Source organism: Lemur catta, chromosome 10 (genome assembly GCF_020740605.2).
Source record: "Lemur catta isolate mLemCat1 chromosome 10, mLemCat1.pri, whole genome shotgun sequence".
NCBI classification, from domain to species: domain Eukaryota; kingdom Metazoa; phylum Chordata; class Mammalia; order Primates; family Lemuridae; genus Lemur; species Lemur catta.
In genome coordinates this window covers 23,362,613-23,387,898 of record NC_059137.1, presented here as the reverse complement: position 1 = coordinate 23,387,898, position 25,286 = coordinate 23,362,613, and the positions used below count along the sequence as shown (strand labels likewise).

At 40.2% G+C, this 25,286-nt stretch overlaps 1 protein-coding gene across 1 annotated transcript; it reads right to left on the bottom strand.

The window, feature by feature from the left end:
• LOC123645902 (thioredoxin domain-containing protein 8-like) lies at positions 1-24,623 on the bottom strand. The gene is made up of 5 exons (XM_045562429.1): positions 24,600-24,623; positions 21,706-21,810; positions 15,319-15,384; positions 972-1,037; positions 1-63 (listed from the first exon to the last, which is right to left on the bottom strand). The coding sequence occupies exons 1-5, from the start codon at positions 24,621-24,623 to the stop codon at positions 1-3; spliced, it is 324 nt and encodes a 107-aa protein (XP_045418385.1).
• Between the last annotated feature and the right edge of the window lie 663 nt (positions 24,624-25,286).

The window sequence follows — 25,286 nt, the reverse complement described above, 5'->3', positions numbered from 1 at the left end:
TTACATTAGTTGTTTAATCTTCTCTTCCAACTTTTTAGCATCAGCTCCACAAAATTCATAAATCTGTTCACAAATACACAAATATGAAATATTTATTGGATCGAGTACTTCAAAGATGTTGAGGCTTTGAGGACTTTTGTTCCAGACTATAAAGTCACTGCTCCTCATTTCTATCATCTGCAAGACACTTCAAATATAAATATACATTGAACATAATAAATTCATGATATTTTAATATTTGGCACCCTTTCAAAATTGTTTATGCTAAAGCTTTGCCAGATATCTAATTCTCCATAATATTCCCCTAATCTAAGATCTAAAATGTATAATGGTGTTGGAAATGAAGAAACACAACTATTGAAACTTCTCAGAGCTTTTATACACATTGGTATTGAAGGCTTGTTAATTCATTTACATGATCTTCTAAAATCAAAAGGTGATTTCCCATTCTTCCCAGGTAAGAGTATTGTAATTAACTGATTCTAGGAAGCACATTTTCTTTTCAGATTTTCATATTTCTGAATCAGGATGCATTTCACAGTATGTTATATTTTAATTGGATATGATATTTTTTAGTAGTTTATGAAATAATGGTGCACCTTTCATGAGCATGTTATGTTTGATAAAATATGGAAGTCAAAGACCATTCCTATTCATTTTCACTTTAGTATTAATTGTATTATGTGGTTGGAGAGAAGGAAGGGTGTGGGTAAGCTGAGGCTTGGATTGGTTGAAGACTTGAGTTTCTGGTAAGGGGGGATTTTAGCAGCTAGGAATAGTGTTAGAATTTTGGGACAAGGGTTCAAAAAGCCTAGAACGCACATCAGTGCTCAGTGTGCTGCAGAGGAGAAAGCATCCCCACAGCTAATGATTCTGCACCTCCAGCAGCACTATCTGAAGGCTGTCATGCTATTTATTCCTTCAAAGTAAGCCTCAGACTTTTGACTCCCTCTTGATCCCATTTCGCTTACCTGCTTGACCTTGAATCCACTTCTGTAACAGCAAATTATTCTTTCGATTCTTGAGAATAGGGTTACCTAAGTGTGGGTGCAGAATTTCATGATTTATCTGAGTGTCTGGTTTGTAACCATCTCCCCTATAAGTAATTCTCTTGGCCTTGGCCAGGGGAAGAAGGTGTCAGAAAGGATCTGCATCCCTGATAGTCTAGTGGCTAGCAGGGAGAAAAAGGATCTGAAAAAGTTTCTCTTTCCTAAGAGTCAAGCGGCAGTACAGGTGGCAGCTGGATGGTGGTTCCGGGGCAGGAAGGGAGTTTCATCATCTCTGGGACATCTGAGGCCAGAGCTGGTACCAAGACAGCAACATCTGGTGGGAACCTAGGCAGGGCTTGGCTACCTGAGTGACCAGGCTTGGCAGGAAGAGGACCTTAAGCTTAGCAAAGTGGCCAGTGTGCGGAACCCATTGCCAGTAAGCTAGGGCCCAAGATGAGACAAAGGAAGCCTTCGCACACTCCATAATAAGGCTGGAGGCTGGGAGAGAGGGATGTGCTTTTTAAATTCTTTTCATGTGGGAGCATCAGGACTTCCTAGACAGGTCAATCTGGTCTTAAAGGAAACATATCCCTTGTCTCTGATTGATGCTGGGGTGGAATGCAGAGCATAAAACATTTGGGGTTCCACTTCAGACTCTCTTATTCCCATGGGACTTGGAAGGGCAGGTGTCACTATGTGGGAGTAGTGGCTGCCCCTTATCCTTCTCTTGTGGCTTCTGTACAAGATTCCTCCCAAGGCCCCATCCTCTGCCCCTTTACTTCAGGAGTAACTTGACTCGAGTAAAGATACACGTTAGACCCTCTGAGCAGAAGGGAGGCACAGGCAGGCACAGGATAAGGAGATCCTAGGTGTGTCTGTTCCCCATGCCCACCGCCATGTAACTCCAGACAGTCCTCTGAGCCCCCAGTGGTCTAGAAGAAGATATTCTTGTCATCTTTATGGCAATAACCTTAGTGGATCAGATCGTGCTTGTTTGTCTTAGCCCATCCCCCACTGCCGATGGGCAGTGTGGAATCAAAGAGAGCTTGGGGCCCCCTACAGATGGGCTCCTCTTCTTGGAGGAAACTGCCCCTCATGGAGGAATGGCACAGGCTCTAGGAGTGTAAGAAATAGGAGGGCACAGGGGGGATTTCTAGGGAAGTGGATTTCCGTAAGCATGGGGTTATGATATGACTTTGCTGTGACACCTGACAGCCACCAAGGGCAGCCAGAAGCCACAGGTGTAATAAGGGCCTACTGTGAGGTCTGACTCTTTTTCCTTCACACTCACCCTAGCACAGGATACTATCACCCACCCTGATACCTGAGCCAGGAAACCAAAACCACATTAAAAAAATCCATAAATTCATAAAACTGCACAAACTGTAAGAATATAGTTTGAAGAATCTCTCACAGAGAGAGCACACTGTGTAACCACACCTAGATCAAGATACAGAGCTTTGCCAGGACCCAGATACCTCCTCTTCTGTCACTGCCCAATGCTCAAAGGCAGCCACTACTCTGAATTCTCCACAATAAATTAATGTTGCCTGTTTTTGAAATTTTATAGATGGAATTCTACAGAATGTATCTTCTATGTCTGGCATGTTCCACTCAACATGATGCTTATAAGATTTATCTGTGTAGTGGCACTACATTCATTTTTCTCTGTCTTTTGGTATTCTGTTGCATGAATATAACACAATTTACCCATTTTAGCTATGACAAATAGTGCTGCTAGGAACATTCTTGCCCATATCTTTGTGGGGACATCCTAGGAGGCACATATGCATTCTGTTGTATAAGTAAAAGTGGAATTGTGGGGTTCTGCTTTAGTAGAAGCCACCCAATTTTTGAAATTATACTCTATATATTTTCAATTTATACTCTACTGGCAGAGGATGAGTATGCTGGTTGCTTCATATCCTTGGCAACACTTGGTATTGCCAGTCTTTTTCATGTTAGCCATTCTGATGGCTTTAGGTGACATTTAATTTGCTACCTAATTTGACCTTGGTCAGCTTTCACTTGGACTTTAGCAACACCTATGTAATTTGTGTCTCTCTCTCTCAGTCTTGTGCCTCTCAGGTCACTTCTTGTCCCTGAAGCTCAAAACCACAAATCCAGTCATGCCAGCCTTCTTTGTAAATGTCTTCAGTGTTTTCCCACAACCATAAAATCCAAGCTTCTTTATTTTTAATTTTTTATTTTTTTAATTTCAGCATATTACGGGGGTACAAAATTTAGGTTACATATATTGCCCTTGCCCCCCCTCCCCACCCCCCGAGGCAGAGCTTCAAGCATGTCCATCCCCCAGACGGTGCACATCACACTCATTATGTATGTATACACCCATCCCCTCCCCCCCATCTGCCCGACACCTGATTAATGTTATTACTATATGTGCACTTAGGTGTTGATCAGTGAAACCAATTTGCTGGTGAGTACATGTGGTGCTTATTTTTCCATTCTTGGGATACTTCACTTAGTAGAATCACAGTGGATAACAGACTTAAACCTAAGGTGTGAAACTATTAGAATTCTAGAAGAAAATGTGGGAAAAACTCTTATAGACATTGGCCTAGGCAAAGAATTTATGAAGAAGACCCCAAAAGCAATCACAGCAACAACAAAAATAAATAAATGGGACCTGATCAAATTAAAAAGCTTCTGCACAGCCAAGGAAACTATCACGAGAGCAAACAGACAACCTACAGAATGGGAGAAAATTTTCCCATGCTACACATCCAATAAAATCCAAGCTTCTTACAAGGCCTCCTTGACTTTGTCCTGTCTACCTCATTGTCACTCCCTACCATAAACTCTGAACTCCAGCAACACTTTAGAGTTGGATTTATTTGTTCATTTAACAAACACTTCATGAGTGTCTACTGTAAGCTGGACTTATTGTAAACAAAATAGACAGAATCCCCTCATGGAGCTCATTTGCTAGTGATAATTTTGTATTATTGTCATTTATTAGTCAAATAATTTCTGACACCCACCCATGCTATTTTATAACCTTGCTTCTTCCCATATTTTCTCACTTGCTAATCTTAATCATTCTTCAAGATGGTTTAACTTTAACTCATGAAGCCTTCCTTGAACTTTTTCTCGTGATTCCATAGAACTTTGTACATTCCACTGTTAAATAATTGATTTTTGTCATCTGTCTTCTTCATGAGACCAAGGATGGAAACCGTATTTCCTTCATATTTTTAGTATCTAGCCTAGATAGAGCCTTACACAGAGTAGGTGCTCTATTGATGATTTTAGGCCTGAGTTGAGCTAAGCTGATTTCTGGTCATTAAAGTATGGATCCAAGACTCTGGGTAGTGCTAAGTTTCAGGGACTAGGTATTACCTGTCTATTCTTTTGTGTTCGGTTTGCCTAAGACAAATGTTACATTTGTGTCTCCCTATCTAGCACTGGGCTTTGCATACAGGAGCTTAATAGGATGAGGAGCAGGTTACAGATGAGAGCTTATTTCATAAGTAACTTTCTTTTGAAGAAATATGTATGCAAGGCAATTAGCATATAATTTCTGCCCAGAATGTTTTCTCACTTTAATCTGAGCTTTGCTGTGCGTCTCAAAGGCACATTGCACTCTGAAGCATCGCGAAGTGGGTTTGCTTCTCTCTTCTCAATGCCTTCATTTCTCCTGTACTGCTGCCACCCTGGAAATGACAGCTAATGAAAATCATAAGCCAGTTTGCTGAGACTAATGGAATACGGGGTGGCTGTTCATGCATAACTGAGCCATCTAAGCCCAACAATCAGTTTTAAACAAATATTTTATTATGGACATTTTTAAACATACACAAAAATAAAATAGAGGGACACCTCCAATTTGCCCATTACCCAGGTTCAACCAGAGGCAGTTTTTTTTTATGCCAAAGACATTTAATCACGTATACAAAGTCTATTACTGTTGCTGGGAAACTCAAAAGGCAACTGGAGACAGGGTTCCCCTCCTAACAAATGGAGGGTTTAAATTAGACTTCAAAGTCTGACTAATGACACACTCATAGAGTAATTATAATAAAATGCCTCGGCCAGTTGATAGACAATTTTGGTTGAGTGAATACTGAAGTTATATTTGGACTAGCTGTATGAGAGCTCATCAGTTTTCTAGACATCTGTACTTAGTTAAAAACAACAACAACCACAAACAATAAAAAACCTAAAGCAACCAACAAGCACAAGACACTTTTTTGGGAATGGCTGTAGAAATGTTTGTAGGTACAATATAATTTAATAATTTACCATGATATCATGTTCTTTTTCTTTTTAAAGAAGGTTTACTAAGGCATTAAATGGTATGAATAAAATGGAAAATATATGTCTAATAAGAGAAGTTTTAAAAGTACCTCCACCTTTTGGGGAGAGGTAGACAATGTTAATCACTGCTTGATCCTGTCTTAGCTCCTTTCTTTGCCTCCTCCCTCACCCATCTTTTCCCCAGAACCATCTGCATCACGTTGTAGATGTTCGAACACTTCCCTTTTGAATTTCACAAGGCCTTACAATTGAAAGGAACTCAGGCTTTTGGAGTTGAGCTAACTCAAATCAAGAAGGCAGCTTGTGGCTGGGCGCGGTGGCTCACGCCTGTAATCCTAGCACTCTGGGAGGCCGAGGCGGGTGGATCACTGGAGGTCAGGAGTTCGAGGCCAGCCTGAGCAAGAGCGAGACCCCCGTCTCTACTAAAAATAGAAAGAAATGATTTGGACAGCTAAAAATATATACAGAAAAAATTAGCTGGGCTTGGTGGCGCATGCCTGTAGTCCCAGCTACTTGGGAGGCTGAGACAGAAGGATTGCTTAAGCCCAGGAGTTTGAGGTTGCTGTGAGCTAGGCTGATGCATGGCACTCTAGCCAGGGCAACAGAGCAAGACTCTGTCTCAAAAAAAAAAAAAAAAAAAGAGAAGGCAGCTTGGTCCGGGCATGGTGGCTCACGCTTGTAATCCTAGCACTCTGGGAGGCCGAGGCGGGTGAATCGCTCGAGGTCAGGAGTTCGAGACCAGCCTGAGCGAGAGCAAGACCCTGTCTCTACTAAAAATAGAAAGAAATTATCTGGCCAACTAAAAATATATATAGAAAAAATTAGCCAGGCATGGTAGTGAATGCCTGTAGTCTCAGCTACTTGGGAGGCTGAGGCAGGAGGATCGTTTAAGCCCAGGAGTTTGAGGTTGCTGTGAGCTAGGCTGATGCCACGGCACTCACTCTAGCCCAGGCAACAGAGTGAGACTCTGTTTCAAAAAAAAAAAAAGAAGGCACCTTGAATTTACATGCACTCAAATTCAAGAAAAGAGCCTATATTTGGGAGGCTGAAGTGGGAGGATCACTTTAGGACAGGAATTCAAGACCAGCCTGGGCAACATAGTGAGACCCCATCCCTACAAAATACACACACACACAAATTAGCAGGGTGTGGTGGCACATACCTATAGTCCCAGCTACTTGGGAGGCTGAAGCCGGAAAATCGCTTGAGCCCAGGAGTTCGAGACTGCAGTGAGCTATGATCCTGCCATTGCACTCCAGCATGGGTGACAGAGCAAGACCCTATCTCTTAACCTGTTAATTTTTTTTCTTATCTATACTGGCCTTTTCCTCAACTTGTTCTAATAATGAGATATCAGTAAAATACCAATTTACTTTTATTTTCTTGTAGCTGATTTAGAAACTCTGCTTACGTATCTGATTCTTTGAGCATTGATGGCATAAATAATGACAAAAGTGCTTTTCTTCTTCCATGTTATGGGCTTACAAATTTTGTTTTATAAAGGGTCAAATTAATACCGGTTTTAGGCTTTGTAAGCCATTTGGTCTCCATTGCAAATACTGAAATTTGCCGTTGCAGTGCTAAAGTAGCCACCGACAACATGAAAACGAATGGGCATTGGTTGTGTTCCAGTAAAAGTTTATTTACAAAAATAGGTGGAGGGTCGGATTTGACCCTTGGGCTGTAGAGTTTGCCAACTCTATTCTGTGCTGTCAACTGAAGTTGTTGAGGAGACACCTGAAGCTGCCTGGGAGCTGGGTTCTCAGTACAATGTGGCTTTCTGTGGAAGGGCCAAAGGGGCATGGGTCTAATGTGGGAATTCATCTTAAGCCATAGTGAGAATAAGAGAAATGATTTTGGACTCTGGCCAGAGGAAATGTCATGCTGCCCATTACTGGAAGGGTAGGATGGAACTTTGTTCTCAGGGATAAACATGGTTTTGGGGGCTATTCCCATCAGTAGCATATACTCCTGCTCTCATGTTTCTACTGGAAAATCTGCCCAGATGCCCAGTATTGGGAAAATATACCTGTTTCTTATATCTCTTCATTTACTTCTCCCCTAGTTTAGAGGTGAGTTTATCTGTTAAACCCAGATAAAGGAATGAGCTCGTGCCTATCCTCTCTCTTTTGGGGGATGCTCCACACAGGGGATGGTTACACTCTCCTCTCACTGTCTTTCTGGACAGAATGTGGGAAGGAGGCCCAAGGCCTGCCATCTACATAGAGGTCTGGAAGGCCATCACCCTCTGTCCTCACTTTTGGGGCTTCATAGTTGTGCAATGCAGTGATACCTCTATTACCTGGGCAGCTAATTTTCTCCGCTACTGACTCAGATTATGCCACAGGTGGGTTACTTCAAGGTCTAGGCTTCAAGGAAATAGTACGAAGTCTGTTGACATAGGTCCCAGACACGTTCTTCCATGAGCACAATTTAGCACCACCACTACTTGTAATAAAGGTGATATTTTGACTATCCACACAACGCCTTGTGAGAAAAGAGTTAACACAGCAAGTCTGGCTGCTTTCTCCTTGTGTGTCTCCCAGAGAAACACCATTGACCCTTCACCAACTCCCAGAAATGTAGCCCTCTCCAAGTGTTCTTTGGGTTGGTGATTAGTGATTGATGACTTTGTTATATACACCTGGAGTGATGGACCATGCCATGCTGCCTTCTCAAGTTGTTTTGCATAAACATCAATATTGATGATGTGTACCTGGTTTTATTGTTCCAGTCCTGAGTTTCTATTGCCACTACCGGTTATGTAGTAATGGCTGTGCAGCAAGATATGTCTATATGACAAGCATCCTCCACCTTCATAATGACCTTGGTCTCTGAGCTCAAAGGGGTGGCCGTAGGCAGGGTCATTCCACACATGGACCTGAAGTTCATCGTAAGAGAGAGAGAGGGAGAGAGCACTCCTATGTGTCCTCTGAAAGAGGGGACACCAGAAGTCTATGCAGGACCTTTCTGGACTCCACCAATGAATATCTTTTTTCTGCTGCTTTGCTCTGTATACTTTGCTGTAATAAATCATAACTATAACTTCCTACTGAGTATGTAAGTCTTTCTGGTGAATCACTGAACAAAACATCCCTGTAAGTCCACAATTTAAAATTCAGAAGAGAAGAGCAGAGCTGGAACCAGGGTGAAAAATTTAAGGGGTGGTTGCCCAAAATTCAGTAATCAAGATAAATAATGTTTTCATAAACAGTAAATACAAAATTAAATTAAATTGATGCAAAAATCCACGATAAACAAAATATCAAACATTTAAATAAAAGATAAGATTTGACTTTATACTTGCAATATCCTGGCTCACTTGCGTCACCCTGGAGAAGAGACACACGTGGGCCTTTCAGTTGCCAAAGCTGAGAGCAGCATCTTTAGCAATGGTGCTAAAAGTTGCTAAATGGTGCTAAAAGTTGTTGTACTTGGCCCACTTTCCCTCCATCTCACTTATTTCTTGCCCTTCTAGTCAATTTATCTCTGCCAGTGTATCAGCTGCTGTGGGGGCTGTTAGGGAACCCCTTTTAGGGATCTGTACCCTTCAGAGCCCAGAAGACCATGTGAGAGTTGTACTTTTTTTTTTTTTTTGGTCCCTTGCAGAATGCCTCTGTGTCTAACACAATCCTTGACAGGTTGAGTATTATTGGCTGGGTAACTCCTGAATCTTAACAGGTCATCTTAACAAGATGACTCAGCTTAACTAGGTGTTGTAGTTATTCAAAGAGCTTTAGAGGTCTCTCATAAACTTTATTTCTACCTTCCTATTTATTTATACATTTTTAGGGAGATGGGCATGCACTGCTAGATGCTGGGGCCTAATGATAGCTACGTTTTATAGTATGTACTAAATCCAGTGCCAGGCACTTTATATACATTATTGCAAATTTCATGACAATTGTTCAAGGACAGATATTTTAGTCCCTATTTCACAGCAAAGGAAAGTAAGACTCGAGGTGGTTATAATACATTCCCAATGTCACCCACTAGTGAGAGGCAGACCGACCTGGGTTTCGACCTATAGTCATACAACTCCAGAGATGGCAAAAACTGGCTGCAGATAATCTTGTGGGAGATGGATCAAGCACAGCTGTTCATGAAGTAGAACAGCAAGCACTTGGGAAGGTGATTCTCCAGGGACCACCATGCTCCTTACTTGCTATTGTTTTACCCTATTCTCCCTACCTTGCCCTTTTTTTTTTTTTTTTTTTTTTTTGAGACAGAGTCTTGCTCTGTCACCCTGGCTAGAGTGCCGTGGCATCAGCCTAGCTCACAGCAACCTCAAACTCCTGGGCTCAAGCAATCCTTCTGCCTCAGCCTCCCGAGTAGCTGGGACTACAGGCATGTGCCACCATGCCCGGCTAATTTTTTCTATATATTTTTAGCTGTCCAGATCATTTCTTTCTATTTTTAGTAGAGAGGGAGGTCTCCCTCTTGCTCAGGCTGGTCTCTCAAGCGATCCTCCCGCCTCGGCCTCCCAGAGTGCTAGGATTACAGCCGTGAGCCACTGCACCTGGCCCCTACCTTGCCCTTGAAGCCACCAAGTTTGTGACCCCTGCTTCCAATCTCATCCTCTCTAGCACACCATGGTATTGCCTGTTTAGGAGTCTTTTAATCTTTGTGCCTACTTTAAGGAGCGTGCTCTTGGAAATGACTCTCATGATCTCAACAAGAGCCCTATGGTTAGCAAAAGTAAGGGCATGAGCTTCTCCCCACCTAATGTGATAGCTCAGTCCAGCAGATGGGTTCTTGTGAATTATTCACTTGTGAATAATTAATTTATTAGCATTGATGTACTCATATCCCATCACTCTCATTAGTGGACCCAAGAGCTTTGGGAAGCTGTTTTACTCTGTCAAAGAATGAAAGATGGAGTCCACTTTTGATAGCTGGCTCATATTTCAGCAATTGGCCTAAACTTGCTAATTCTTTGTTTCTCTTCCTTTCCACACTCCATAGACATACACCAACCATGGGTCTGGAACCAAAGTTATCAAACCAGGGGACCCACTTATGGGCTTCAGAGGGTCATTGAGTGCCTTAGTATTATCTGGACATTTCAGTTTATGTGCAGATGTTCCTTTGTCTGGTGAGAGAAAGAGTTTATAGTCTTTATTGGATTTTAAGAGGGTCTATAAGTCAAATTTATGAACTACTTACAATAGAATACAGTGTAATATTCTGGTTATAAAACCAGCCAAGGTTTGGGGACCCATCTCTGGAAGACACCGCAGGAATGAACTTACTTATTATAATTAATCTTCCTGGAACATGGTGTGATGTCTTAGATGAAAACACTAAGGAATACAGCAGGAAGAAACAGGCCCACCCTAATTATCACCTTTCATTTGCTTTGTCTCTCCTTTACCTTAAAACCATGACATAATTACAGCCATTCCTTATATTGCATCCTTGCCAGATGTCCATCCAACCTCTGCATGAAAACTTCCAGCGACCGGGGAATACCCATCATCTACCATGGCCCTAGATCATTGCATATATAACTTCATTTGTTTTAGGTTTTTGAAGTTTATTTTATTTATACTTTACATACTTTGAAAATACTTATAATGAGCTGGAATGAAGGGCAAGATAAAATAATGAAACCATTCAAGGATAATATGGCATGGGGATGGCAGTCGGGGAGTGCCAGGAAACTGTGGGTAAGGGAGGCTACTGCAGCCAAGCCAAGGTCATCCAGAGAGTCTTGGCAGCAATGGCACAAAGAGAAACCCAAGGGATTCCCTAATGCTTCTGTAAGGAAGCAGACCATCTTTTTAAGGGAGGCAAGTAACTCTCCCAACTCTGTTCTGGGAGGAATTATCATAAGGCTTTTTATACAACGTGCATTTCAAAGGGCATAGTGGACAAGTGGCTCTTTGCCAGAAGCTTTACCAGAAATGCGAAGACATTTCTTGTAGCAATCCTTAATAGAAACTGGACTCCAGGCTTTTACTTTTTCAATAATAATAATAATAGATACATAGCACTTAACTGCTTTAATAATTCAATTTCCGGTTGTGCTGTCCCAGATAAAAGAGAAGAGCATAGTTATGAAATTCAAAGAAGTGAATTTGATTTTCCTTGACCCCCAGGAAAACAGTGGATGCCAGTGGAAGCCTTCCTTGTCAGTTCTATTGAAAGAGGAAGGAAGTTGACGTGAACAAGTCTTTTTGCCTGGCCATCCCAAACCTCCCCTGGTTCCAGTGACTTTTCTTGCAGACCACTGTGAGGTAGAACCCAGGTGGAGTTTCAGAGGGTCATGGCTTAACTACAGCTCTGGAGGCAATGGCAGAATTGGGGACCCTGCAGACCTCTGCAGTGTTGCTCAGAAACCAAATGTAGGGGCTGAGTCACAAGAGTAAAAGATTTGCAACACAGTCTCTGTAGAATGTCCTCCTCCTTTTATTGGCCATTGTCTTTTGCATAGGAGATTGATATTCTTTATCAAATAGAGCCAGTCTTACAAACTTTTCTGGACATCTTCAAATTTTCTAAATTGATTGAGGTATGAATCTGTCAGGAGATACGATTACACGTATACACAAAGCTTAGAAGTAGACTCATTTGTATAATGTGACCTAAATAGTCTCAAGTTTTTTTTTTTTTTTTTTTTTTTTAACCCATAACCAGGATGCTGTTAGCAATATTCAATGAGAGATTCAATTCCCAAGAAAACTTCTTGGGACCTGTGTATCCACATTATAATCAGAGGCTTGTTGGCTGACTCTGGAATTAGAATATGGAAGGGTAGATTAGCTTAATGGACAGTTAGTTTCATTTTCTAATAGCCACTTGGCACTGTCTGGGGAATGGACACGCTTGAGGCTCTGACTCAGGGGGATGGGCGGGACATGGGCAATATATATAACCTGAGCTTTTGTACCCCCATAATAAGCTGAAATAAAAAAAAAAAGAAAATTCAGATTTGAGATCTTTAGTGATCCTTAGAATGCAAGCATTTTGTTCCATCAATTCAGAAGAGATCCATACCCTTCAGACACCAGTTAAGATATAATTGTTTATAAGAGTTTCCTCTACCCCTGCTTAATGGGGAAACTACCATCTCCACACAGAACTGACACCAAGCAGTGCCAAGCCTTTCCTCAAAAGCATAGCTTGGACTTGCTCAAAAGCCTAGATGGTTGCGAACTCAGAGTGTTATATCATCATAAAATAGAGTCAAAACTGTTGAATGGCAGCAGCCAGCAAGCAGTAGCATCTGCAGAAGGAATGAAACCAGAAAACCATATAAAGTGGGAGAGAAATTTGCCCTGAGTCAGGTTGGCACCAGGACAGAATCAGGAGAGGAGGGAGAGCTGGCAGTGGGATGCAGGAGGAGACAGAAGCATCCACCCATTCATTCATTTGCTCACTCACTCATTCATCACACTCATGATGAGTGTGTTATATCCACCTGGGATCTTTCTAGACACTGGGCTTTCAAATCAGACATGAACTTCTCCAGGTGCTTGGAATAGTATGAGAAGATACTTGAAGTTAAGATCTGAGTTAAACAGAAAAGGGCTTGGAACAGTGGATTGGGTCAAAATTATGGAGAAACTTGAAACGCCAGCCTTGAATACAAGGGTTTAGCCTTGATTTGTAGGCAATGAAGGGGTAGGGGTATCAAATTTTAAATAAGGGAATGACACACACAAGGAGCTGTGTGTAGATCTGTTTGGAGAAGAGAACAGAGCTATAGTGCTAACTTGGGGGTGAGTCAGACTGTTGCAATTGTCTAAGCAAAAGGTATTTACAGGTGGAACTGAAAGTAGGGGTGCCATTGCTGAAGTAGAGAAGGTAGACTAGGAAAAGGGTAGAACCTTGGGGAACACTTATACTTGAATGCAGCAGGAGACAGAGAAGCCAGAGGATAGCTCGGGGAGGTTTCAGGGATAGAAGCTAAAAGAAGAAGTTTCCAGAATATGGAAGCTGATTAGTTATGGTGCTTCTGTGTAACCAAGGAATACAAGGATTGAGAAATGGCTATTTAAATTAGGTGCAGGGAGATCCTTTGTGACTTTCAAGAGAGTAGATATATAGATGAGGGAATGAGTGGAATTTAAGAATTGGAAACAGTAAATGTCTTCTACTCTTTCAAGAATTAGACCACAAAATGAAGGAGAGCAGACTGAGAGAAATTCAGATATGTTTATGGGAGATGTTTTGGTCCCAAGTGACAGAAAAACCAACCCAAAGTTTACATAACTAAATAATCTATGGAGACAGTTCAAGCTTCAGGCATGGATAGATTCAGGGTTCAGTCAATGCCATTAGTACCTCTTGGCTTGACTCTGCTTTCCTCTGTATGGTGGATTCATTTCAGGTTCCATATGGTGACAAATTAGCTGTAGTTTCAGCCTTTTATTTTCCCAAATTCAAACCCAGCAATATCAAAAGAATAGGCTTTTACCTAGCTGCTCAAGCAAAGTCCTGCAATTAGCTCTGGTTTGGCTTGGAGTGGCTTGGCTGAGTCAAAGGCCCATTGCTGATGGGGATGGAGTTCACTGTTCCGAGAGTGGAGATGGAGCCCTGAGGAAGCACATAGGCTAAGAATGGAAAAGGACATGATTCCTCGGAGGAAAATCAGAGAACTGTTAATAAAGAATGGAAAAAGGATGCTGGGTGGCAAAAAAAGTGTCCAAACTCCAAGTTTGAAAGAGGATGATAGACAGAGGTTTGGAGCAGAAGGGAAGGAATGCAATCAAGGTACATGAATGGAACTGATTTCAAAAGGAGGAGGCATACTCATTTCTGAGATGGGAGAGAAGTAGAAGATATAATAATAAAAGATAATACATAGACAATTTGACAAGTAGGTAGAGTGAATTGAGGGTACATATGTTAAATAGCTTTAACTTTCAAGTAAAAGCCCAAAGGAGGGAATATGTAGTGTTTTATTGAAAAACAATTTAAATCTATTACACCAATTACATTACAGCAAGTACATACAAATAGAAACTGAAAATAAAATTCTACTGCTAGCATATCAAATGCTTTCATTCTTCACATTGCAGACATAATCTTTACAAAGCTTAAGCATGGATTTGTTTTACTTTACATATATTCTTCATAATGTTTTTTACTCGCATGCGATTTCATATAGTACATTTATCACAATTCTCTTAGCCATTCTATTAAAAAAAGAAAACGTTCAGATTGCTTCCATTTTTAAAATTAGAAATAATGCTACAGTTATGATACACTTAGCTGTTTATTTTTCCTTCAGATATTTCTGTAGCAAAAGCTCCCAGGAGTGGGGTGATTGTGTTAAAGGAAATGAGCATCTTGTGTCTCCTAAGTGTGTTGCAAAATCACCTTTTATAAGGTACTCACAGTTGTCAATGTCCCTGGCCATATATGAAAGTACTAGTTTCATCACATGCTGAGTATTTTAGATATTTTATCCCATCAATATCTTTAAGATAACTACCATAACACTTACTGCCAAGATGGGGCTAAACACTTTAGTCATGTTAATTCATTTAATTTTCACAACAACCCTATGAGGGAAAAATTTATTATGATCCATGTTTTCATAAATAGGGAAACTAAGATACAAAGAGATTAACTAAACTGCTCAAGGTTCCCAGTGAGAAAGTGGTAGAAGTGATATTTGAACCATGAAAATCTGAATTCAGAACCAGTGTGCTCAAGCACTGGGCTGTATTACCTTGTTTTTGATAGTTTTTGATTAACATTTCCTCAACTGTTGTTAATAACTCATATATATTTGTGCGAGAATTTCATTATGTCCTTTTCTGTAAGATTCTTGATGGTTCTGCCCCAGAGTAGAGGTAATAGTAGGATAATTCTTATGAATTTGGACACCTCAGATGGTCAGAGAGGGGAGATCTATTATAAGTTATGCATTTTTTTACCCCTTGTCAGTATATAACATTTGGAAACTAAAATTTACATTGCTAAGTATTCAAAATAAATGCAGTTGTGTCATCCACTCATGATAACCCAGGCTTTTGGGGGGACTCTGATGGTTCTATCATCTAATTCAACCCAGCTGATTACTATGAAAACATACCTTCTGGTTTTTCTTGAACATCTGAAATGTGGGTATTGCTTTGACGTTACAGCTTTCAGCCAAGGCCTGGGAAAGAAAAGAAATGGCATGAAGTCACAGTTTTGGTGTCCTCTCTCTGTATTAAGCATGTTACTTGGTAACTTCTCAGAAGGTATGTCTGAAAGTCCAGGGATGTGTGACACTTTACAGATTCTCTGATGAGAACTTTTCTAATATATTCTCAAAGCCTTCAGGAAAGTCACAATAGAAAACGGCTATTGCAGCATTCCTGGGCCTTTTCATCCCAGAGCTCCAGGAGATAGGTGACAGATGGAGCCCACAACAGAATGGTTGCTTAATGGCTAAACGAGCTCTATTTAAAGTACCTTGTGAAATATTGCAGAGGGGCCCCAGTGGAACCCAATATGGAAAGAGACTATTGCAAAAGTAGGAAAGAGTAAATAAATCTTTATAACTCAACCTTGAGACATGGGATGATACACTGGTCCAGCATTTTATATAAGGGTTATATGTTTCTCTGTTTTAAGTTCTATAGTCTCTTTGCTAGTGATCTTTATTTGTGAGAGATTTGGAGCCAAAGGACAAGAAAATATGCTAGAATACTAATTGTTTTAATCTATTCCAAACTGCTTCTAAATGGTAGTTGCTGTTTATTTTGTTGAGGAGTCAAAAGAAAATTAGCCACCCACAGGATCCACAGAATTGGACATCTCTAATATACCTATCATTTTATTGGCATTAATCTCTTTCCCTGCCACCCAACACACACGTACAAAATTAGAATTTTCATAACCACAGTAATGACAACTAATAAACAAATCACTATTAGACAAGTGTGCATTTTATTTCACCTTAAAAGACAAAGAGCTATGATCAAAAGCCAGACAGTAACACACGCTGGCGAGGGTGTGGAGAAATCAGAATTCTCGTACATTGCCAATGAGAAGGTAAAACGATGCAGCCACTTTGGAAAACAGTTTCTCAGTTTCTCAAAAGTTAAACATAGACTTACCATATGATCCAACAATTACACTTTTAGATATGTACCCAAGAGAAATGAAAATTTTTGTTCACACAGAAACTCATACACTAATGTTTACTCCAGTAATAGCTAAACAGTACAAACAACCCAATGATCATCAATGGATGAATGGATAAATAAAAGGTGGTCTATCCCTGCAATAAAATAATATTCAAGATAAAAAGGAATAAAGTACTGATACATTCTATAATATAGATGAACCTTGAAAATTTATGCTAAGTGAAAGAAGCCGGTTCCTGAAGACCACATATTTTATGATTCCCTTTAAATGAAATGTTCAGAATAAGCAAACTTATAGACAGACTGTAGATTTATGGTTGGAGGTGGGGGATGGAGGGAATTGGGTGTGACTGCTAAAGGGTATAGTGTTTCTTTTTGGAGTGATAAAAATGTTCTTAATTGATGTGATGGTTGCACAACTCTGTGAATATAAAAAAAGATAAAGACCATAGTGACCCTAGCTGTGTTCATAGTATATGATTCTGTATTTATAGTATATGATTCAGCTTAAAGGGCAATTTACAATGTCACACTTTAATGAAGCTTGAAGGAAATGAAGAAATGGAATTTCTATTATGCTCTGAGGACCATGTCATATATTTAATGTATTTTATCTTCTGTTAAGTATTAATATTATTGCCTTGTTTTACCGCTGAAGACACTGAACTTTATAGAAGTTAAATGATAATAGGCCACAAAAGCATTAAAGGGCAGAATAGTAAATAACACTTTTTTTTTTCCATTCTAAAGCTCAAATTCAATCTAATGTATGCATGGACCCCTTGCTATTGTTACTTTTCCTTATTATAAATTAACAAACGTTAGGAAGAATAATTTTGTAGAGACATTGTGTGTGTTATTAACACACATTTTGATTGAGAATATGGGGCTGATTATTTTTGGGAGGATGAGATGAAGAAGGATGGCGCCAGAGACACGAGGGAGGGATTTCTGGGAATTTCTTGTGATGTTTTAAAAAAACAAAAAGGGTAAGATATAGTAAGAGGAAAGCAAGGTCTATAATGCACTGAGTTGAGTTAGGTTTTAGGAATTAATTAATAATCTATCACAGGGATGCAAATCCTGGTATTGCCTGCCTGGAGCAACTCTGCTGAGGCGGATTCCGGGACAGAGACCGCAGTGAGTGGTGGAGGATGCCGGGATTGATTAGTGAGGTCTGCCCTGCGTGGGCGAGGAGGAGAGGGCAGGAGAGCCACACACTCGCTAACCTTTTTTTTTTTTTCTTAAGTAATACAAAATATACAAAAGCATTATAAGGGAGCTTATTACAGTTTATCAGAAAAAAAATGTGAAATTCGACTTGATTTTCAGTTGATTATGTAATCCCTGAGACGGTGCTACTCGATTACGTTGCGTTTAGATTTTAAGTATCTACGCAGAGGATTTAAGATTCTTACCGGAGAAACATCCACATCCACATTAGCAAAGAACACATTTTGGTATTGCAGAGACATTGCCTTCAAAATAAAAGAATAAAAATTCCCTATTAGTTTAGGGTAAATATTAACATATGCACGAAAGCAGTGTCTTTTGGCAAACACAGGAAAGAAACGAAAATCTGTTAAAGAGAACGTGAACTAAAATAAAATCCTCATCTGCCCAGTGGATGCCCTCTTGGCCAAGAGGACCCCAGAGAAAGCTTAAAACTGAGTTCCCAGCCATGATGGGATGGGAAGTCAGACAGGCCTCCTTAGAACCCCTCCCTTGCTTTTTCCTTGAGGGCTAAACAGAAACCAATCTCATGATCTACTCCTCCCTGTGGGCAGTCTCTGCACTACAACTCACCAGCATTCCTTCCTGTTAAGAGACCACCAACCACGGAGTGGTTTTTACCAGTCTATGGCGTACGTGCAGAGAGGGTTTTCATGTCCTCTGCTTCACCTTTTGACACCAAGGACTGCCATTTTCTGAACATGGACCCCATAAAGGGAAGTAAAGCTTGATAGTGCATGTGCATGTTTCTTCTTTCATAAATGTTCGTGACTCTTTCTATTGCTTCTTAAGTTTGTATATATGGCCACCCTGCTCATCATAAATTCCTGTCCCCATTATCCCTCCCTCCAATTGCTATTTCTGGCTTCTGGCCAGAGGCTCTGCTTCCCAGCCTGTTGGGATGGCCACCTACAGGCTGCAAAGTTTTATGAAAAAGAAAACTCTACTTCCAAATTTATGAATCTCATCATTTTCTTCACTGAATAAGAGCTAAGCATCATTCTGGTGTTCCCTACTGCCTAGAACTTGCAGCACCAAGTCCAATGCCAGATGATGCCAAGGTCAGATGGTGCAAGGACCAGTGACAGAACCAGAGTCAAAGAACCAAATATAATTAGAGTTTCAGCTTGGAGAATGACACAAGGCCAAAAAAAAATAAAAATAAAAAAAAATAAAAAAAATCACAAAATGTGTGGTAGGTCCACATTTACCCAGTGGGGTCAGGGGAGGGATAGTAGCTTTTTCCTGGGAGGGGAGTTGTGAGAGTCTATCTTCAGTGGTCTTCAAGATAGAGTTCTCTTGCCAGGCATTTTGGGAGGGGGTGGTGCTGCTGGTGTTAGAATTCTGCTTGAGGTGATATCGACCTCACCGTGCTGACCGTTAGCCTAATTGCATTCCACCCCCATTGCCATCCTCCATGCTGTACTACATATTAAAACTAGATTTTCCAGACTCTTTTGCCAGCTGACTTCCAGTTAGGTTCTGCCAAGGGGAAGCATTTGCAGGAAATGGAAAGTGGGAGGAGGGGAGAAGTAATTCTCCTTGCTTCTGTTTTGTTCTGGAATCATCTTTGGCAATGATGGTGACAATGGCACTGGTAATGGCTCTGGGGTAAGGGGATGTAGCATTATCAGTAGCAACAGTGGCCTATAAATGTTAGTTCTTGGGTTTCTTTTCAGGAAGGTGTGTTCATATCTTAAGGACATTTGATAGCATCTTTATTTGTTTGCTTAAATCCTATCTCAAGCATTTCCAATAGCCTATTTCAAATTGTACCTCTCTCTGATGGTGGTGTGAGGCATCCACGGCTTGACCAAATGGAGACAAAAACAGACAAAGAGTGTCACTGGGGGATTCTGCCATGGAGAAGCAGGAAGAAGCATGGCACGGAGTGTTCAGGCCATTGTGACTGAAGTGGGACCTCTTTCTTCAGGGGTCCATCAAGATGAAGAAATTGGGGAGAAACTCTTGGATAATAGACACAAAAGTCTTCAGAGTTTTGGAGTACTTTTCAGATGAAGATGATGTTGTTTTTGATTGATAGCATCTCCATGCCAGGCAGGAAAATGATATCGCCCAAGAATTCTGTGGCAATTGACTTGCACTTTTCCAGTCTGAAGATAAATGGATGCTTCACAGTAGGAATTGTGAGAATGGGTTTGACTATATGGACATCTAATCTCCAGAATCAGGTTCTATTTATGAAGTTTTCAGAGTCTCCCAAGTCTGTCAGGAAGTGTACAGGGACATGACGTTTGTCATTTTTGTACCAAGTAATAGCCAAAAGATATGGTACAGATATGAGCTCCTTGCTAGGTGGGGTTCCCTTATGGACATTGCTTCCCCCTTACTATCCACTTCCCTCCACCTAGGACTCCCACCCCCTTCCCTAAAAATCAGCACCACCACCATTAACTCTTCTTTCTGCTCTGTTCTTTCTCATATATAATCTGTTACATTTGGTCATCTATTCTGTTGATCTTAACTCTAAAATGTCTCCTGAATTCAATCTTTCCTTTTTGTCTAAAAGCTATTGCCCTAGTTTTGAAAAACCTATCATTAGACTGTCATTCACCTTGGGTTACCTGCCTTCAGTCTTTCCAAATCATTCTGCAACATATGATACCAAGAATAAATAAAATGATAAAAACTTTTGAGTGGGTTATTAGAAAAATTGACTAGATAAAACATTGTGTAGACATTAAAATGTTAGTTTGGAAACTATAAAAACATGAACCAATGTGTATGTGGAAGAAAGATCTGAATATAAATATATGATTACAACTAAGTAGAATATTTTACAATGTAGATCAAGGACAAGAAAGGAATGTGTAAGAAATGATTTGCCTACTGTTTGTGACAACATGGATAGACCTGGAAGACCTTATGATGAGTGAGGCATGGAAGAACGAATACTGCATGATTTCACTTACATGAGGTGAAATAGCTTAAAGAGCAGAACATAAGATGGTGATTGCCAGGGAATGGGGAGAGGAGTAATTGGAGAGTTGTTTAATGGATATAAAGTTCTAGCTGTACAAGGTAAATTCTAGAGATCTACTGTACAACACAGTGCTTAGAGTTACCATTATGGTGCTGGGCACTTGAAATTTGTCAAGAGAGTAGATTTCATGTTAAGTGTTCTTATCTCACATACACACACACACACATACACACACACACAAAAGCAAAAGTATACAAAGAAACTGTTGGAGGTGATAGATATGTCTGTTGTTTTGATTGTGGTAATGGTATCATGGGTATAGTGTATGTCTGTTAATTGTATACACTAGACACACAGATGTTTTGCATATCAATTACACCTCAATACAGCTGTAGAAAAACTAAAATAAAGAATGTCTTTAACAAATGGATGTATAGTTTCTTCTGATAATAAGGTTGAAAAATTGGGGGACGTTGATTCTTTTAAGTTATAAACAAGTATCATGTTTATCTGTATTCTAGTCCAATGTTTAGAAGTTCTGGGCCATATGAGGTAGCTCACGCCTATAACCCTAGCACGCTGGGAGGCTGAGGAGGAAGGATTGCTTGAGCTCAGGAGTTCGAGACCAGCCTGAGCAGAGCGAGACCCCATCTCTATTAAAAATAGAAAAATTACCCAAGTGCAGTGGCTTGAGCCTGTAGTCCTAGGCTCTCGGGTACCTGCCTCAGCTGAGGCAGAAGGGTCACTTGGGCCCAGGAGTTTGAGATTGCAGTGAGCTATGATGATGCCACTGCACTCTACCCAGGGTGACAGAGTAAGACTCTGCCTCCAAAAAAAAAAAAGAAGTTCTGAACTCTGGAACTTTGGTAAAATGTCATTAATATTATATGAGTAACCCATTCATTTGTACAATTAGACTTTTTTACACATCTTGATGTTCCTTGGTTCCTTGTAGAATTATCCATAGACAAGTAGTATTAATCTTCTGTGTGTACACTAATTATCTAATTAGATCTTTGTGTATTATCTTCAGGTTAATCAGAATGCTTCAAAAAACTATGACTCCATAATGGCTCATCAGTGCTAAACTTTTAAGAATTACTGGGAAAAATATTTTGAGACTTTAAATTCCTTCTAAAACTGTGAGATAGATACTGGTTGTACTTACATGATAAATGGGATATATCCTTTGGCAGGGACCACACCATTTTGCTGAAAATTCAACCACCACGAGTTTGTGTCCGGCAGCTTTCAAAAATGTTTTAAATTCATCCTGAAATCAGAACGTAAATGAGGAAATGTGCATAATTATTGAATTTCATAAAATCTTGCAGACAATGAAATGACAGGTTAGTTCTTAAAAACATTAACCAGGTGCCCCATGCTATTGTTCTTCAGCTGACCCAGCCTTTCCTAAATGTCTCTGAGGTCAGACATATTTCTCTTTGCAAATACATACAAATGGTGAAGTCTATTCACCAAATGGTTTGGTAATGGAAGTTGGCCATGGTGGTTACTTCTGGGGAGAAACTGAGCTTGGCTTGGGAGAGATGAGGGCTGGAGGATGGGGGTGAACTGTTGCTTAGGGTGGATATCTATACTTGATTCTTTTGAAACAAGGGCCTAAACATGCATTTATAGTGACATTCAAAAGGAGAAGAACTAGTCTAACACCTTGTGTCATTTCTTGTTTTGTTTTGTTTTGGGGACATGATCATTATTATGGCTATAGTTAAAACCATATATGTAAGGATTTGACATGCTTTTGCTGAATTTCTTATGTCAATTTTCCATCAATTGTCCATATCACCTAAGTAAAGTAGTTTCTCTCCTGGGAACTCAGATCACTATATCCATACTTGCTTACTTTATGGAATACACTAGTTATTTCATGCATGGTTTATCTCCCCCAGTCCCTACAGGACTCAAGTTGGATTCACTCCCATACCTCCCATGAACCCTAACTGGCAAAGGGGAAGAGCTCATGGACTGTTTGCTTGATGAATGAATAATTTGCTAACATAGTCCTCTGTTCATTTATTTTTCCTTTCCTCACTGGAATTGCAACAATAGTAGCTAATTTGCTCTGTGCTTTATATTTTCTCTGTCTTTACAACCACCTTATAGTGTGTGTACTATTATTATCCCCATTTTACAGATGAGAAAAATGAAGTTCATTAACTTTCTCATGGTCAACCAACTGGTAAGTGCTGTAGTCAGGCAGCCTGACTCCAGAGCCCATTTCCTTAACCACTACAAAAGTCCTCCCCTGGGTTCTTTGTAGTGATGGGACTCACTGTCCCTTTCACAGTTCCTAACTGTGCTCATCCCTGGACTAATCATTAGAATGAGGCAGATGGGATTAAGTTAAGCAGGGGCTATTCCTATTACGGTGGGGGTTAATTCCATACAAGTAGCATGCCTGCTCTACAATAGCGAATTCTTGTGGATAATGTTGCTATTTGGTTTAGTTTCAAACTGACTGATGGCTCAAAGAAGATGCACTCTTTCTTTACCAATATTCCTCTAGGATGGGGTAACTAACTTTTCAGAGAGCCTTGCCAAGCCTCCATTTCTCACTTGCTTCTCAAGTTTTAAAGAGGAAGCCATCCTCACAAGCTCCCGATGCCCTTTACTCCCAAGAGTTACTGTTTGGGTGTGAGTTGGCCTAGCTGGACCCATGAACTCGACTTGGCTGCTATCTGAAGGGAATACTCCTACAGTAGAGGTATTTATTCAACATGTATCTATCGAGGCAGATGCTATGCCAGATGTTGCACAAGCTGCTGGGATACAACTGTAGACAAAAACATAGACAAAAAAAACTCCCTGTCTCCATGGACCTTACATTTTGCAAGAGGAAGCTCATGGTAAGATCAATAGGTAAAATGTGTAGTATGTTAGTGATAATTGCTAATAAAGAAAAAAAAAAAAAGAAAAATGAAGGAGGAAGGAAGGATGGGGGTTGGATTACCATTGCAGTCTGATGGCCAAGGTCAACCTCAAAGAGAAGGTGACATCAGAATAAAGATAAGAAGGAGACAGCAGGTCTCAGGAAAGGTCTCTGAGGAAGAGAGGACAGCTGTCCTCAGGGAATAGTAAGGCCCTGGGCTATATTCCATGAGATCCCTAGAAAATTAAAAAAAGAAGTGCCCAAAGCACTAGTAAATGTGTGGTATTTTAAAACATTTCCTTATATCAAAGTTATGGGACAATGCCTACTTTTAATCTGTTCAGTGTCATTTTTGTGATCTTATATATAACCACATTTAGGGAAAATGCCCCAAGTCTAAACCTGAGAGGGCAGGTGGATGTGAGGCTCAGGCCCTGTGCCCTTCCTCTCCCTCCAGCTCTCACCTCCTATCCTGAGGCATCAGGAGGTCTGGATTCTAATGCCCACCCACCCGTTAAACAAGGTAACCCTTAACCTCTGTTTACTTTATTTTATTTAAATTTTTTTTCTGAGTGCCAGTTTTTGGAATCAAACTTCTCTTTTTGAGACAATTTTCTTGTTCATAAATCAATAATTATCTCTGTCCTATATATGAATTTAGATTTGTTGTGACTTTGGACAATGGGTAGAAAGTGGCTTTATAAAGTACCCACCTAAGGGATCATTGGTACTACTCGTCATCGTTTTTCCTAACCCATTCCATAGGCACGCTTGGGGTTTCTGTTCACTTCCCTAGGATAAGAGAAAAGTGGACTCTCTTACTTTCATAGACATGGAATTTCTCAGGTATGACTAAGGTGGATTTCATGGGATCAGATGCAGGAGGGATTGGTTAGGAGCCGGCCTGCGTCCAGCTGGAATCAGACCAAGAAATAAAAATCAAGGAGGAAGAAAACCCTTTTTGCTCAATTTGTCCCTTGGCTGCTTCTCTAGATAGCGAGTGCCATCTCTCAAGGAATAACGTGAAGAACAAGAATTTAAAAATCTCTCCTAGCTACAGAGCAATGAAGGAATATTGGATGGAGAAAAAACCAATGCTTAAAGTTGATCAAATCTGTTCTCAAGATGGCCACTTTTGAAATATTCAATGATTCCAAATAAATACTTGCCATGTCTCTAAGAATCTGCACCATGATTTACACTTGGCAATTGCTGATGAAAATCTGTTGGTTCAGATGGATCACGGTAGCTGTCCCTCGTTAATTATAGCATCCTGCATGGAATATGAGGGTACCTTCTCTATGACATCATTAAACGTGTCATCTCAGAACCTGGAACTTTGGCAGACTTTGGATCTAACTTCACTTTTATGCCATGATGAGTCAGTTAATTTGCGACCAGCCAAGAATCAGCAAACCGAGGGCCTTGTATACAGAATCCATAATGTGTCCGTCTTGTGTTGATCTTTCATCACCTATTTCCCCACCTCCCTCTCCCTTCTCTAGTCCCCACTCCCAATCACCAAATGAGAAGTAAGCAAAGTAATAAGAAACAGATGAAAAAGATTTTCGTTTAGCATTTCAAAGGAGCTATTTTGCTGTTGAGAAAAATACTGAAGTCTTAATCTTATAAGTTTCCTGTAAATATGCTTTTATGAGTCATAGATTCCATGAACTTATTTTACTGTAATTATTTAGAAGGTAAAGAAACATCACTTTTATGCATTAGACAGGATTGAGGGTTGGCAAACTTTTTCTGTAAAGGGCTAGATAATATTTTAGGCTTTATGGGCCATATATAGTCCTTATTGCATGTTCACTGTTTTTACAACCTTTGAAAAATGTAAAAAACATCCC

Coding starts and splice junctions, on each gene's coding strand:
- LOC123645902 (XM_045562429.1), bottom strand. CDS start 24,623: ATGGTGCAGATTCTTAGAGACATG. Junction 15,385..21,705: donor GGATATATCCCATTTATCAT/GTAAGTACAACC, acceptor TTTCTTTCCCAG/GCCTTGGCTGAAAGCTGTAA. Junction 64..971: donor GTGGATTCAAGGTCAAGCAG/GTAAGCGAAATG, acceptor ATTTGTGAACAG/ATTTATGAATTTTGTGGAGC.